The 17,146-nt window shown below is 45.1% G+C and overlaps 1 protein-coding gene across 1 annotated transcript; it reads right to left on the reverse strand.

Moving 5' to 3' along the window:
- Window positions 1-1,689: 1,689 nt before the first annotated feature.
- On the reverse strand, window positions 1,690-17,146 carry LOC121198469 (immunoglobulin superfamily member 21-like). Its single transcript, XM_041062651.1, has 10 exons — window positions 17,086-17,146; window positions 10,036-10,148; window positions 8,679-8,800; window positions 8,381-8,499; window positions 7,529-7,644; window positions 5,311-5,836; window positions 4,451-4,551; window positions 3,020-3,212; window positions 2,897-2,926; window positions 1,690-1,772 (listed from the first exon to the last, which is right to left on the reverse strand). The coding sequence occupies exons 1-10, from the start codon at window positions 17,144-17,146 to the stop codon at window positions 1,690-1,692; spliced, it is 1,464 nt and encodes a 487-aa protein (XP_040918585.1).

Here is a 17,146-nt window from a genome sequence, read left to right on the forward strand (position 1 = left end):
CAGGGCCCCCAGTCTGTGAATCTGTAAAAAATAACCTTCACGTAGACACTGCTTTAAATAAAGCCACCACGACTGCAGCGCTCACTGTGTGCGACCTGTTGTTTCCAAACTCAACCACAACAAATGTACAGTGTTTTTACAGTAGAACTTTATCTTCCATCCAGTTCAACGCCAACATGTTAAGCACAAGCATTAGGTCGTGGTATGTGGTGATCAGTCAATGCAAAGACACACGAGTAGACGCGACCTCGCAAGCTGAAAATATTTCAACTTGAGTGAAAACTTTTTGTCATGAAAGCCTATCAGCGATCAGAGATTCTCCTGACGTCACCGACAATCAGAAATGAAGGATAAACTTTTCATGGCCGTCTGGACGCCCGTCCAGAGTTCTGTCATTTACCGAGACAAAACAGAAAAAGGAGAGGGCTCGGAGAGAAATCAGAGAGACTGTGGGACAATCAGGTATGTTCTGAACATCTGTATCTGTTACTTGTTACTTAGTCTCCTCCTTTCTGAAAGCAGTGCTCCCATTGGCTGTTTGCAGATTTCAGAATACTGAAACAGGTGGTATTTGTAACACAAGGCGAAAATTCACCTCACATCAGCTGTCAGTCACTGTGGAGCTGAAGGTGATCGGCTGTTGTACAACAAAATAAAAGCTACAAATGCTCCTCTGCAAACGTGTTGCTGTCTGAGAACTCGGGTAACCTTAAACCAACCTCACCAGAACCCACAGAGTGAACAGCCCAGAGCAGTCAATGCCTGATGGTGGTTTATGGTCTGAGCAGCCTCTGTGGGTGGTCACAGGCTCCTCTGATCACTTTCACAATCTTATCGTTATTTCTGGCTCAGGCTTTTGCCTTGAACCGTCCCCTAGTTAAGCTGCTATAGGCTTAGACTGCCAGGGGACTTCCCATGATGCACTGAACCTCTCTCCTTCTCTTTCTCTCTATCTGTTCTCATACAAATCCCATTAATAATACTGTTACTAACTCAGCTTCTTCTCTTTCCTTTAGTCTTGTTCTTTCTCTCCTCTCTTCTCTTCTGCTGTCGCTCTCTGCAGGTTCACCTGCCTCCAGAGCTGTAGAGTCTGGATCTGCTGCTGTGGACCACCTACAGCCCCATTATTAGGCTCTGTTATTGACTGTTATTGTCAGTCTTATTAGTTTTATTAATGTTAGTCTATTAACTAGCCCTATTGTTGTCATCGTATGATTAGTAGACTTGTGTTGTAGAGCCTGTAGCCTATCAGGACCGTCCTTGTCTAGCACCATTAAACACTGGGATGTGGTGTGAACCCTGCATTTATTTCTCAGTGACATATTACAGACTCTACATCCAGGATCTCCCTCAGCATGAAACAGTTAGAGCCTGGTACAGACTCATGATCAGTGTCATCACAGCTGCTCACAGTGTGATGACATGGCGTACAGCAGCTGGATGTCTGTTGTGTGTTGCGTTTGTTGTTGTGTGTCAGATGCTGAGTCAGTATCTGTCCTCTCTCCCAGGGTTGAAGTCTTTTAACGTTCCAGCAGCAGCGCTGAGTGTTGCTGCTAACAGCTGGGTGGAGGTTTAGATACTTGGGGGGGGGGGGGGGTCATTAAAGAGCAGGTGCCTCAGGTAGATGTGGGCGTGTGAGGAGGGCAGTGGCGGGTGGGGGAATAGGGGGGGTCACAGCAGAGCCTCGGGTCACGTCAGCTCGCAGGAGAAGCTCAGCAGCAGCAGCATGGAGCTTAAGGTGAGGGAGCGTCGACCGGCCGAGGCGTCGATAGCTGCACACAAACGAGATACAGAAGGTGTTACAGAGCTCGGCTGTAGGTACACATGATTACACACCAAACATGACTTAACATTAAAGGATACGACTGCGTTCTGAATTTCTACTGGAAGCAAATCACATGTGCAAGAGTCAGACCAACACTGAGCGTCTCTAGCACGTACTGTGTACCACAGCCTGAGATGTCTCATGTATTTGACTCCTCTCAACCGCAGAGAAAGCTGCAGTGTGTGAACACACACACACACACACACACACACACACACACACACACACACTGTCCTGCCACCCCAAACACTGGCGGATTAATCCGCTGCTGAAACTAGTCCCAGCTAATGCACTATTTCCTCCTGATTGAGTAACATTTGGTTCAAATACAGTCAATCAAAGTTTGAATCTAGGATGGCCACTTTGACTTTCATTGGCCTCTGTGGTGTTTGGTGTTATGGTCAGAAATCGTGCCTGCTCCTAAAATCCTGTCTGGTGGGAAACGTCTGGTCTCTGCTGCTGCTTCCTTGTCAGGGTTTGACACTGTTTATACAGTGACCCTCAAATCTGTAAAAGCTTTCAGTGACTGACGACCCATTCAGTCACCATGGTTTTAGTCAGAAAAAGGCTGTCCTTTAATCCCCATCCCATCTGAGACACTGCCACAAGAACTGACTCTGTTTGCCTAATAACTGCTGCGTCATGTGAAACGCCTGCTGACTGACTGACTCTGACTGACTGAGCCTGACTGACTGACCCTGACTGACTGACTGTAGAGCAGCAAAGTGCTGGAGCTGCTGGATCCTGTGATCACAAACACAGATACAGAGTACCAGCTACAGTACCCATGATCCTCCTCAGCCACACTGCTGTGGTCTAAGACTCCAGGCAGAATCCACAGTGTGAGTTCTACAAAGCTCAACCTCCACCATGAGCTGCATGGCGACAGAGTTTGGAGCTCTCCGATTGGATGTTTCTCTCTGAAAGTTGCAGTGGACACAGTTTTGTACCAATGACTCTGACTTCAGTGAAGTACTCTGTACTTTTCCAGCTCTGCCTCTTGAGTTTCAGCAGTTACACTGACGGTTAAAAGGAGCCTGAACGGATGACGTCACAGGATGGATGACCTACCAATTAAGTGTTTCTTCAGTCTCGGATTTTCTGTGAAAACACACACGCAAGAAAAAAATTACTGTGAGCAGTGAACAAATGAATGAACCATGAGGTCGAATCCTCTCCAACAAACAGACTCACCAAACAAAATGAGGCGGGTGTGTGTATCCGTGGAGCCCAGTGGATTCTGGGCCGTGCAGCGGAACATGGAGCCGTTGAGCTCAGCGGGAACTCTCTCGAGAATGAGCTCCCTGCCGTTGTGCTCCTCTCTGCCGTCCAGCAGGCGCCCGCCCACCATGGTCCAAGTGTACATGGGCTCAGGGAAGACCTCACTCTGTGGACACACACACACACACACACAGGTGTGTGAGCAGAAAGCTGCAGGGGTCAGGTCACATAGTGAGGACACTGATATCTGAAAACAGAAGAAAGATGTTTTTATTTCTGAACGTTTTGAGAGGTGATATTAAAGATGACAATGACTCGGTTCAGCTGATTTCCTCAGGCTGCTTTTTTCAAAGCCTCGCGGCCCTGAAGGCAAAGCCTCAGTCATTTCTGGCCCCTGCCTGAGGGCCCTCAGCCTGCATGTGGGGCTCTGGGGGACTAACATCTTAATCTGAGATCTTTTTTAAACAGAAGTTAGTGTGTAACTTTGCAGCTGCTGATAACAACAAAGACAACTATCACCTGGATCCCTTCAACTGAACTGAACTCTTGAAAGGCCACGTCTGAGGCAGAGGTGTGTGCATCCACCCCGAGACGATACAAAAATATACAGCACATTGTTATCATGTGCAGAGGTGATAACTGCACATTGCTGAAAATCTGTGGCCATGTTATTGGAGCGTTGGAACAAACTGAAAAACCTGCGTCATGTTCTTGTTTTCCAGGAAAACCCTGGAACAGACGGAGCAGTGAAGATGAGAGCTCATCATCACCATCTGTGTCATGTCAGGGATATACCAGCGCTCTGGAAACAGATGTGTTTGTTACAGAGGGAAATCCTCTGCATCTAGATGTGTCACAGAGCATTGTAATTATCACAACAATGTTAATCCATATCAAGTGTCCTTGGGCAAACTCCCTCCTCCTCCTCCTTCAGGAGCTGAGCTGCAGGCTGCCGCACCACGCTGTTCTCCTCAGAAGCAAAAATAACACGGCTGTTTACATTCTGTGCAAAGTGTGTGTGTGAAATCATGTCTGCTCAAGCGCTGAATGTGAAAACACCACACTCAAGACACATTCTCATTCTGTGACTTTAGGTAAGGCTCCCATACAGAAGAATCCCACTAACTGAAAGTCAAACAGTTTCCTGGAAGGAGCCAGTCTGGAGTGTGTTTTAACATTGTCCCTGCTTTTCTACAGCTTCATTGTCACGTAGGACACATGACAAAATGTAATTCAAGCCTCTGCAAGCTGATTTTCAGAGAAAGCACTGAAACCAATTGCTGCCCCGGGAGGAAGGAACTCAATCCAATAACGTGTGGTAGACTCTGAAAAATGGTTATTCTGTCCACATCTTTGATACGTGGATGTCTCCCTGTTCAAAGAGCAACCGTGTAGGAAACTCACTGCAGAAGGTCCCAGCTGGAAGCCCTGGACAGCAATCCGCACCGTGTCTCCCACCTTGGCCTTAGTGGGGCTCATGGACAGCTTGGGTCCTCTGGGAGCAGCTGGTGGGAAAAAAAAAAAACGCCATGTTGGACTGGTGCTGTGCAGTAAGACAACATACAGTCGTAACAGCACGTGTTACCTGAATATAGCTTCCCGTCCACAGCCTTTTCACGTAACCATGGTATAAACCGGCTGAAATATACTGAAAGCTCATCGTGACCCATTTACTGTTTGTTGCCCTCATGTGTTCACTGTGAATGAATGAATCCAGAGGCTTGCCCCTGACCAACAGAAAACCCCACCATCTCCGCTCAGAGTGTCCCTCTGTGGTTGGACAGTTGGAGGCTGGAGATTATTAAATGCTGTTTTAGAATCTGATTAACAGAAGGTTATGTTAACATGAATATTCATGAAGGGTCATCATGTCATGTGTTGCTCCAAGTTTTACTGTTACGCACTTCTTTGCTGATTTGCATCTTTCAGCGCAAGCTAGTGGACAAGCTAGCAAGGTCACCAAATAGTCTACTGACACGTTTAGTTGTTTGCATCTGTCACATGACCCTCGCCCTGCATAGCAGAGCCCTCGAGAGTCATTCGTACTGTGTCGTATTTGTACATGAACAGACCTGGCAGGCCCCCAAGGCTCACCATGTGAAGCTACACTACGCTACGTCCCAGGTCTGCACTCATACACCACTTTTACATACGAACAAATCTGAAGCCGTATCAGTGAATTGATTGGTTCTCTTCTGCAGTCACCTCATGACCAGGTGACCTGAGAGACAGGGTTCAGAGGGGATCCTCTGTGCCCGACTCACCCAGTGTGACTTCAGCCTGCATGGGCATGGACAGAGCCGGGTGGTGGACCTCACAGCTGAACAGGGCTTCGTTGTCCAGCTGGGGGTTGAGGCTCCAGGTCAGCATGGCTCTCACCTCCATGGTGCCATCACCCACTGGCAGCTGCCGGTTCTGGAAGTAGTAGAGCGGATCACTGCTCTGGACCCAGCGGGGAAACTCCCGGCTCACCACCGTCTCAGGGATCACCTCAGTGGTCGGTTTGGGGTCAGACTCGGACCTCTGCTCTTGGCCGTGTTCGGGGCCATTGGGGCTGTCTTGACCCAGCCGAGCCAGCTTCCCCTCTTCTTCCAGCAGGGACAGGGACTTGTGGAGTTTGGTGTCATCAAGGTCTCGACTGCTCAGAACCTGGGAGTTCCAGAGTCCCGCCTGGTTCCTACCGTGACTCTTGTCTTGAACTGGGGCCTTGTTTTGGTCTCCCACTAAGGAGGAAGAGGACTGGGGAGTTGGCACGACATCAATAAGCTCACCATCCCGCTTGAAGTACACCTGAGAGACAGAGTGAAAGTTAACCCACTGCACTAACCACTGACTGACTCATCAGTTTAACAATAATGTGGATCTTGATCACAGAACAAAGGGTTTAATGTCGTCGTCCCCACAGAGACTGGTATGCTTTGACTTCACTGATTCACTGATGTTGTTTTTCAGCCACCTGTTGTGCAGCTAAGTTTACGGTGAGTTCCCCTCTGATTTTATCATATTTGTCACATTTGAAGAGGAAATTCATCTGTCTCTGCCTCACCTCTGTCCCTGCCTCACCTCTGTCTCTGCCTCACCTGTACTGTAGTGACCACAGACTCTCTCCTCTGTTGCTCTCCAGGACTTCCTGTGTAGTCCATTCTCTGTGGTCAGACTGTGGTCTCTGACTCTCTCTAACTGTATTAGGTTCGGATCTGTTCGGTTTTAGTTTTGGTTTGATTCATCCAGTGTTCCAGCTCATCAGACATCAGACATTTAATTAATTTGGTTTGCTGTGCTGGTCTGAAGTGGACCAGTATTGGTGCTGTTTGATGTGTTAGTCTCAGGACCAGCTGACAGAAGGGGCTCTTTTAGGGGTTTGGTTCTAGGTGCCTGAAATCTCAGTGTGTCTTTGGGGGCTCCGTTTGAGCTATAACCAAAATGTAAGTGTCATTTGTTTAATATTAATAATCAGTGGGTAACAGACTAACTCTGCCCGACATGAACTGGCTGGTGTTTCTCTTTGGATGTTTAATGTGGACCTACAGAATCCTGCATGCAGGGCCTCTATGGACCTCTGTAGATTTGTTAAAGCTGACTATCAGGGTCCAGTTCTGAGAGTTCTGCTCCAGGAGGTCCAGGTGCTGCTGTGGTCCTGGTTGTGTGGGTGACTGCAGCAGCAGCAGCAGCAGTGGGTCATCATTACAGAGCAGGTATTTAAGTTCCTTACTGTTCAGGCTCCAGCAGTGCTGCTGGGTCATTAATGCAGTTCTCTCTCTCTGTACACACTGCTATCTGTGTGTCAGTGGGTAGTTTACAGCTGGTTGTTGCTGTTAATCCTGTTTATTGCTGGAACATATGGTCATGTGACCAGAGAGACTGGCGCCTGCCATCATTACGTACCCCCACAGCCCAGTGGTGGGCAGAGGTGACCTTGGTTAAAGAAAGACAGCAAGTCCAGTTCAGTAAATAAACACAGTAACAATGGAAAACAGAAAAATGAAATCAAGTGTGGTTCTGTCATGATTATGATTCCATGTGATGGTGCTGAGGACATGTGAACCCGCTCTTCAGTGGACTTTTATTTTATCACATATGCAGCTGTCCTGTAATCCCCTGATATTAATTCCCAATACATTTTCCAAAGAGGTCACAGAGGGCACAGACCAAAGCTGTAAATAGCTTTTTTTTCATTTTAAACTTGCAATCCACAGCAGCGAGCATGAAACGAGGGCACTGCTTTTGATTTCTTTTTGTCTGTGACCACTTAACACTTTAAATCCAGCAGAGCTCCCACTCTCCCATCCTGCACTGAACACACAAGCATCACGATTTCCAAAAGATTTTAGAGTTGTTGTTTTTTTTTTTCCCCATGGTCATAAATGGGTAGATGGATGGATTATGAAGTTTTCCTTCCTCACACACAAAGCAGCGATGCAAATTAGATTATGGACGCCAAGTCCTTCAAGAGAGACAAAGAGTAAAAAGGCTGAATCTCACCATGGGAGCTGGCTTTGCTCCTGTAACAATGCAAACCAGAGTGAAGTTCTGGGCCTCGTAGCGGCTGAAAGGAGCCGGACTGTTGGCTGCCACCACAGAGATGGACTTGGGAGGTACTGCAGGGACAATACAAAGAAGACATAGGCTTTTGATTCACTGAAGGAAAGTAAATAAACAATATAAGTTATGAGGTATTTGTGTGGAAAAGAAAAGAAATCAGGGCTAAGTGATGCATCAGTAGAGACTGCTGAAGGAATACATTTTGGAAACATGCTGAATTTTGAGCTGCATCTCAATCTCATGTGTTAGAAAAGCACAGAGTTGGAGTCAGGGTGAGGTTAGCATAGCTTAGCATAAAGACTGGAAGCAGAGGGAAACAACTAGCCTCAGTCCAGGCTCAAAACCACACCTATCATCCCCTCTAAAGCTAACACAGTTCATCTCTGACAAAACAGAAATATGGGGGAACAACCAGCTGGAACTATTTTACTGCCCCTGCACTTCTGTGCAGCTTCTTCAGTTATAATGTAGGTTACCAGATAAATTCTGTGAACACAGGATTTTGGCCCTACCTATAGGTGGCTGAGGTGTTTTTCTTTATTCTGTCAGAAGCGCTTAAACTGAAAAAGTGTGGTTTAGTCATGATTATCGACTGCTACGTTTTTCCTGAGGTATCGCGAGACAGGGACAGACAGACGGACAACCCAAAACACATTATGTCTCCAGCCACAGCTGTCATCAACGTGGAGGCATAAAAATATGAAAATGAAAAGGATCAATCAATGAATTTTTGAAATGAAATCATCTTCCATTATTTCCCATCATGAGACCAGATCAGAAACCAGTACACACCTATGACAGTGAGGACGATGCTGCCCAACGCTAGAATCACTTTGTCTCTGGCGCCCCTGTCATAGATCCCCACGTGGCACTCGTACAGGCCGTCATCCTCCATCTGGACCTCAGGGAGACTGTTCATGTACACAGAGATTACAGATTTTTAAGAGTTCAGTTTTTTTTAAGACTAGAGTGGAAAGATCCCACTGGGACCCCTTCCTCTTACCCAGTGTCAGCTGGGATGGGCTCCAGCTTCAAGGCTCCAGACCCTTAAAGATTAGCATTATAGCTGATGGATGGATGGGTTATTTACCGTACAGTGGACTGATAGACCAGGTCTTCCCGCCTGCGGTTGTCCTCCATGTGGGAGTAGCTGGTGTTGTACATGGCATCATAGGTGAAAATCTTCTGCTTGGCACTGCCTCCTTCAGTCACCTGACAGAGTGAGAGTACGTTTACATCACATGACAGTGTGAATACAGCTTAATTAGCCACGCTTGTGTCATTCCTACACGCAGAGGGAACTCTACTGTGAAGTTTTCAAGAACAGTGGTTCACAGAGAACAACCTACTGCTCAATGATAACAAAGGCAAAGACACACACACTCCTGTCGACATCAGTGGAGCTGAGGTGGAGCAGGCGAACAGTTGATGACCTGTCAAGGTCATGACACACACCTCCACCCTGGTAAAGAAAGCCCAGAGACCACTGTACCTCTTAAGGGAACTTCATGGGGGCTAAATCCTGTGAATGAATCCACAGCGGGTGACTTAAACCACCACTCCCGTCCACAAGGAGTGGCGTGAGTAGCATAAAGAGACTACATCTGTCATTTCATCATTTTCGTCCCACAGTCTCATGTTGAAGCTTGAATCTGTAAAACTCTGATGAGACTACAGATCCATCCATTCATCCAGTTCATCACAGCTCAGCTTCAGGGTTCTGGAGGCTTCAGAAACGTCTTCTTCATACTCAAAATTCAGACTCCATTTATTATTGATTATTAATTATAGGCTTTATTTGTTTTCTTTGTGACACCTCCTGAGCTCCATACATGATCAAAATGTCATTAAGTGGTGAACAGGCTAAATATCACTGCAACGGTTAGTCAATTAATCAATCAGTCCAGAAAATGAATCAGCAACTATTTTTAAAGTAATTGATAATATTACTAATAGTAATGTTTTTGGGTCTTGGACTTTCAGGTGGACAACACAAGTCATTTGATGACATCACCAAGGACAGTGAGAAAAGACGATCCATATTTTTCACTATTTCTGACATTTTATAGATCAAATGATTAATCAGTTAATCAGGAAAATGACTGGTTAATTGATAGTGAAAATGTTCGTTCCCACTGTGATTAGGAGCATGTTAGTGTGCTGACATTAGCAATCAGCTGATAGCACTGCTGTGCCTAAGCACTTTCTCATCTGCTTGTTTGTGTCCACAACCACCAAATAAGTCAGCGCCAAGGGACGTACACTCAGTACAAATACATTTTTCTCAGTTCTAACCAATGACCATGGTTCAGTACAAGTAAAGACAGATGTTTTCAAACAGACACACTGAGGTTTCATCAGTCACAGACACACACACACACACACACACACACACACACACAGTTGGCAGGTAGCTGTTATCACACAAAGTTCACCTGTGTGCTCACCCGAAACCACACGATCTCTCGGAGGTTGCCGTCTGTTTGGAAGTTGCACTTGAGTGTGACCGTGTCTCCGATGACCACAGGAGGAAGAGGCTCAATGGAAACGGTCAGGTAGCCTGTCCAAGAGACAAAGACAGGGAGACACGTTTAGAGACTGTGTGTGTGTGTGTGTGTGTGTTGTTCTGCTTTCCCCACAGCAGTGAAAGCATTGCTGGACATGATGGACTGAACTCAGCAGCTGCACAGTCAATATCTCTGCACTCTCATTTAAGAAACATGGAGCTCTTACTTCATCAATACCTTTTGATGGAGGTCACCGTTACATTTACACTTTACACCATGCAGGTCAAATAAAGATTCATGCAAACACATCAGGAAAGTGTCTGACACAGTGGAGGCTGTTCTGAGCCACTGACAGTGGAGGTACTGACGGTACAGGAAAATCAACGTTAACAGCACTCCTGCTGTTGTCTGACCCACAGCTACTTATGACACTGTGTAGACAGTCCAACTGTTGCCCTGCATTGTGTTGCCTTGTATTGTGTATCCAAAATGTCCCAATATGTAAAATACACCAGAAGAACTAAAGGCTCACAAGGTTCTTACAGCTCAGGTCGTGGAAAACCCCCAAGTTAAAAGGTGGTTGCATCAATTTTAATGTGCAGGTGTTTATGCTATTGTGTCCACCTGCTGATACTGGAAGGGTTTTATTTGCTGTAGGTGTTAGTCAAACCTAAATGGTATCTCTTAGTAATAAAATAGAAGATGACTGTGCTGCGTTGTACAGCCACTGTGGAAAATGAGCAGCTGAAATTCTGGGACCTGTAGCAGAGGGAAAGCAGTGTTGAATATGGAACGCAGACACATACTGTACCTCAAAGCAAGGGCAAAGCAAAACACACATAAAACTGTGGAAAGTGAGGAAGTCAGAAGGACAGAGAAAAGCTAAAGGTGCAGAGCAGAGAGAGAGAGAGAGAGAGGCAGGGACAGAGACAGAGACAGACCTGCTGCAGCGTGAGCAGGCTGCACCGGGGACATGGACCAAGAGTTTAAGGTAATGGATTAGTCTTTCCAAAGTCACACTCTCCAGACAAACTTAGTTCAAACACACTGGAAACCCACCTTTATTTTCAATCCTAATTACTATCACAAAAGGTTCCAAAGATTCCATATCTGCCAGGCTGATTTTTGGGGAAATGTGGATTAAAAAGACACTGAAGACATCTAAAATATTTCAATTTGATGCAGCAGTGCAGCCACGGAGCTCGGAGTCATGGGTTTGAATATTTAATTCAGTGAAAACATCATATAGCTTCAGAAAGAGCAGCAATAAGACGATTTATCTTGTGGTGAAACCATAATGAAACGATCAGCGATCGATAACAATCAAAACTTTCTACAAAAATAATAATAATAATAATAATAATAATGTTTGCAGCGTTCAAAGCAGCTGTATTTGCTCTGGACTTTTTCCTTGGAGCGCTCCAGATCCCTCCCCTCTGACACTTGAATATTTAATCTGGACTCTATCCCTCGGAGAGGGTGGGATTAACTTGAGCAAAAACGTACAGCAGCTTCTTTATGACACTTTATGGCTCCTGTCTGTTAGATTAGCGGCTCAGCATCAGTTGGTGCTGTTCAAACATGCAAAGCGTGGTAATCATTCCATCCATTAAGGCCGGCCGCCCCACGAGTGTGTGCTCAACGGTGAACTGACCCCGACCCCTCCACCACCCCCTACCAGTCTGATAGACACACAGGCAGCTCACACAGCTCACTGCTTAGATGTACTAATCCCCAGCAGCAATGGTATTTACATCAGGCTGAGATGTAGATGTTGCTGCGCTGGTACCAGTGAGATTAAATAGGTTAATGCAAATTGCTTCAACTGCATCAGTGTTTGACACCGACCCCACTCCACCCACACACCCTTATGCCCACCCCACGCCCACGCCCCTTACACCCACCACCCCGCTCAAATGCAAAACCTCACATGTGAGATTTTATATGATCAGTTCACTTTATATACTGTATATATATTTTAATCACATGAGGCATCATGTGAAAAATCCTTTTTTCAGATACTTCATTTAAAAATGAAGTGACCTCATGTATTTGATTTCACTTCAATGTTATTAATTCATACATAAGTATAGGTCACATGTCACATGTGAAAACATGAATTTCATATATAGGTAAAAGTGTTTTTTTCACACAGAATTCATACACAATCTGTGTGCTTTGTACATGTTACTACACTTCATATGAAAAAGCTGAATCCCACATGTGCTTCGACGTGTCGGGGACTGAAACAAACCCCAGCCTGCTGCGGGGTACTCTTCTTTACAGAACTGCATGTATTCACTGTGGAGTGGACCAGTATCCAGGAGCTGAATTGGCTGCCCTCTGACACATGGACCAGGACCAAAGGCACCTTGCAGAGCGGCGGCCTGGCGGAGCCGAGAGGCACTCTGATGCCCTCTGTCATCGCAGTCAGGCCTCACCTCCGCAAACGCCGGCTCGCGACGCATGACGTCAGCCTGCCTACAGATTATTTCCCCATGTTTTTCCTCGTAATCCTCCCTCCAGCTTTTTCATCTAAAGAGCTGGCTCCATTTGCCAAGCTCTGGTCTCTCCGCACACGTACAAACAATGTGGCAGAGAGATTAACACATATCAGAATAACACTGAAACCATAAAAAAAAAAAAACACAGCACTCACACATCATAACTGATTCATGATGTCCCCCTTTAAACAACAGAAAGCAATCATTTAACTGAGGGACAGCATATTTTGGAATGAGATTAAGGTTAGTGAAATGAGATACTGAAGGGTGATATCACTGTCGCGGCTCAGCTTAGGTTTGGCTGTGGACTCTGGCTGCTTTTGCCCTACTTTATGTGACAAACATAGAAAGGACAATTCAACAGCTTAGCCTTTACAGAGGCCTGTGTACTGTTAAGTGTTTGATATTCCATGTCTTGTGTTGTCTTTTCTGGAGGAGATAAATCTGGCTTATCCAACTCCTCTTTGTATATGTCTCCCAGTATAGAAGGCAGGGAGTCGGCCCTGCTGTCAGATAAAAGGCTCCACTCAGCGCAGCGCTGTTGAAAGACTCATAAAAAGCGTTCAACTGGTGCTGCTACACTGTGCATTAGGAATGGTGGACATCAGGCAAAACAAAAGCTGCTCTGAATGGGAAATACGGAGGGTTCACCTCATGTTAATGCCCGTCTTTGATCACAGAGCTCAGTTCTATATTCAGGGCAACCACATCTGTCATCTGGCTAACAAGCTGCCAAACTTCAGGCCAAAATCCCTCCTGAAAGAGAACTCATATATGAAAATCCTTTCATCTCCCAAACATCAGGAAGTCTTTACTACAGCAGAAGAGAGAAAAAAAGAAAATTGAATAGAAAATTCTGCAGTCCAACCTGACTGTCCAGCTCTGACCGAACAGAGCCTCTGAAAAATGTTAAGAAATAACAACCAGAATATTTAATATATAATGTATAGTTTAAAAAATGAAGGGCAACAGGGTTAAAAAAAAAAAAAGAAAGAAAGAAAGAAAAGAATAAATACTTTATGAATGATTTCAGTGTATTTTACCAACCAAAGCAAGGTTTTGACTCGGCTGGAGTCAGACAGCAGACACCACCAAACCCTTTTTATTCAGAAAGCGTGGAGATTTTAAAAGATTATACAATTACAATTTAGGGTCATTATGTATTTAAGAGAGGGAAGGAGGGGGGGCAAAACATCCCTAACTGAAAATCAACTGGAGCAAATAATGTGGCTTAATGTTGATTAATCAGTTAAAACCTCAGTTACAATGAAGCAAAATTAAAAGCAAGCGCCCTCTGCTCATGATGTAACCACAACACCAAAGTTGCATTAAATCTTTACTCTCATATTTAATCATTACTACTATATTTAATTGTTACCGTTACACTTTCTGACTATCTTTTTTCTGGTGCTTTCCAGTTTGTCATAGCGGCTGTAAAAAGGCTGAACTGGTTGTATCTAACCCCCCCCCCCCCAACACACACACACACCTCCCCCTGCCCCCGAATCCTGGCACCTCTGACCGTGTCAGGGCTCCACGGCTGCCTCGGCTCTTGCTTTCTAGCAGAGATTCACTCATAATCTAAAATCTAGACAAAGGCTTCCAAGATCACGGACAGAAAATCTGTGACTTCTGCTTCGGGATTAACATCCAAGCACTTTGTGGTTTGAACAGGCACAAGCATTTAATCATTTTAAAGGACAGATTACCTTCAGCAGTATGAGTCAGAGGCAGACAATGGGCTTTTTATCCCCATAGAGAAAACATCTCCAAAAATAAGAGGTAACTTACTTAGATGACATCTCTCCTGCTCTGGAGCCACAACACAGCAATGTTATTGTATGTCCCTAAACTTTATTATTGGAAACAAAGCAGACAAACTGTCAGCCACTGGTTCCCAGTAATTTCATAATGGCCTGGTTAAGCAGCTGGAGGGCCCTGCCCTCACTCCCTACAACACCGGAGCATGGTTAAGGTCAGGGAAAGGTCATGGTTATGGCAAATAAACTGAAATGATTCTGGAGAAAGACAGTTGAACAAATCCTTCCCTCAGAAGCTCCACCCCCCCAGCCCCCAAATTCATGGCCGCGCATTGCCAAGGCAACGACGCTAACAACTGGGCTAGCTGACCAAAAGAAAAATATGGTAGAATCCAGAGCATCTGATACGGCGTAGGAGTGGATACTGTCTCTCACAGCTGAAGCAAAACAAACACTGTATTATAAAACATCATCAAACAAACAACATGTACACAAACACAACATACAAAACACACTAGATGTTTGGACAGCTTTTTTAAAAACACTGCAGAGACAGAAGAGAGCACCTTAGGACTGTAGCTAACAAAGAGGGTAACGTTACCTGACAAATACCATGATGTAGAGCAAACAACGAGACAGCAAAGTGAAGCTACAGTTGCTGCTGCTAAGCTAACATGCAGAGAGGACTACTGTAGCTAACATCACACCAACAACATACTGGTCTGTGGGCAAGTCATTTAACGGTACCTGACACACAAATGTGACACAGGTACCTGCGTGCTAACTAACTAACCAGTTGGGATTAGCGCTTGCAAATATTAGCAACTGGGACATAACAACACTGACCCCACTGACTCTGTAAAACTAATGTTTCACACACCTGTGAGGCGGAGACAGCAAACTCTCTGAGGTCTCTCCACCGGTGTCTCTTTGCTCTTGTCTAACCTTCACCTCTTTGAGGACTTCAATGCATTAGCATGTCACTGAGTTACTGTCTCTCATTTCGCCTCATCTCCCCTCTTCTTCTTTTCCTTGTCCAGTGCATGAGTATGAGTATGAGCGCCCCAGCTGTTGCTGATTGGCTGGATCAGAGTTTTGTGACCTTTTATTTTCCGTTTACAGGGTCAGGGCTGTGGAGGAACACCGATTTATTTTCAGCACACACACAGAACAGACAACGGACCCTGAGGAGATACTCACTAAATCTGGATTCAAAATCGCTCACTATACCTTTAAGCATGGTTTGGGTGAGGAAACTAAGACCTAACCTATAGATTAGGCTTTGGTTTGGATTGGTTAGTGTTAGGTTAGGTTTTGGTTTGGACTGGTTAGTGTTAGGTTAGGGTTAGAGTTATAAATCCTGATCCCGGTTAAGCAACAGGGAAGGTTCGCAAGTCTGTGACAAAATGTCCTCCATTGTCCTCCTTCATTAGAGTCAGAAATGCTGCACTCTCATCCACCGTCTCAACCTCCACACCCTGTCTGTCCACCTTCCTGTGTGAAGGACACACTACTTCCTGTGTTGGCACTGACCGTAGTGACTGGACGTAAATCGTGATAACCGAAACCATCCTTCAACACAGCTTTAGGAATGTGACCTCTATGAGCAGATTGTGTTCTCAAACCACAAATTGTGTGCTTAGTAATCCTGCCTTGTATTTCACTGCTATATGAAGATGTACTTGCAGAGACTTAAAACCTGCTTCAGTTACATAATCCGTCACAGTGTGGATAACGCCTGCCTTTACTAGGTCACACTTACATTTTGTGATAATGCAGTTTTGAAAAGTCTCCTCTGTGTTACCACGCAGCAATAACAATAAAACTACACAGTGCTCGCTGTGATGGATTATTCAAAGCAAACAGGTTTCTCGGTTTCTGTCTCTGCAGGGTGATTTTCATCTTGAGTGGAAACCAGCTGCTGTTTGGACTGCACATAAAAAAAACAACTTACAAGATGCTTTGGAAGACATCTGACAGCAAATTTAAATTCAAAGGCCACTTACTCGATTTTTCTTTCTTTCCTCTGCATCTCACAGTCTCTACCAGTGAACATAGTTTACTGGGCGATTGTCACGTGACCTTAGTATCTCTCATGTATGATCACTCTTGTCATGTGACTTAAGTTCCATACTTGGGTTAAATGATGAGCAATGAGAAAACTCCATTTGCTGATTAAGACCATTTGATTTGCTTGAAAGATGTGGAAACAAAAAGGGTAGCAGGTGAACCTTGAATTTAATCTCATCTTTTTTCATTTTTTAAAAAATAGTTTTTCAAGTTTCATGACTTGTATGGACGTATTGGTGTGGTTCATTCACACACACACACACACACACACACACACACACACACACACACACACACACACACACACACACACACACCATTTAATTAATAAAATCCAATATAAGTAATGAGCTGCTCTCAGTACTGGTGACAATAATCTCAGCTAAAAAGCACAAGTCAACACATAAACCACATTCCAAAAATCTCATCTGAGATTTTTATGTCTAAAAAACTTTATGTTTCCCAAAACAAGAGCAGTAACAACATTTCTGCCTGTTTCAAGCATAAATCAGCTTGTAAGAATGAGTCAGGTTAAAACATGAAGTGATAAAACTCAGGCTGCGTCCTGTCAGGGTTTTACAGTGTGTCACCTCCACACTCAATCTACCTGTAGTTACTCCCCAGACCTTTCTTCGGCCTGGGTCAGCTCCACTTACCGGCTGTCAGACTGAGAGTGTGAGCGGAGAGAAGGCAGCAGAGGGCGAGAGGAGCTGTCAT

This window comes from Toxotes jaculatrix, chromosome 2, assembly GCF_017976425.1.
Source record: "Toxotes jaculatrix isolate fToxJac2 chromosome 2, fToxJac2.pri, whole genome shotgun sequence".
Taxonomy (NCBI): Eukaryota; Metazoa; Chordata; class Actinopteri; family Toxotidae; genus Toxotes; species Toxotes jaculatrix.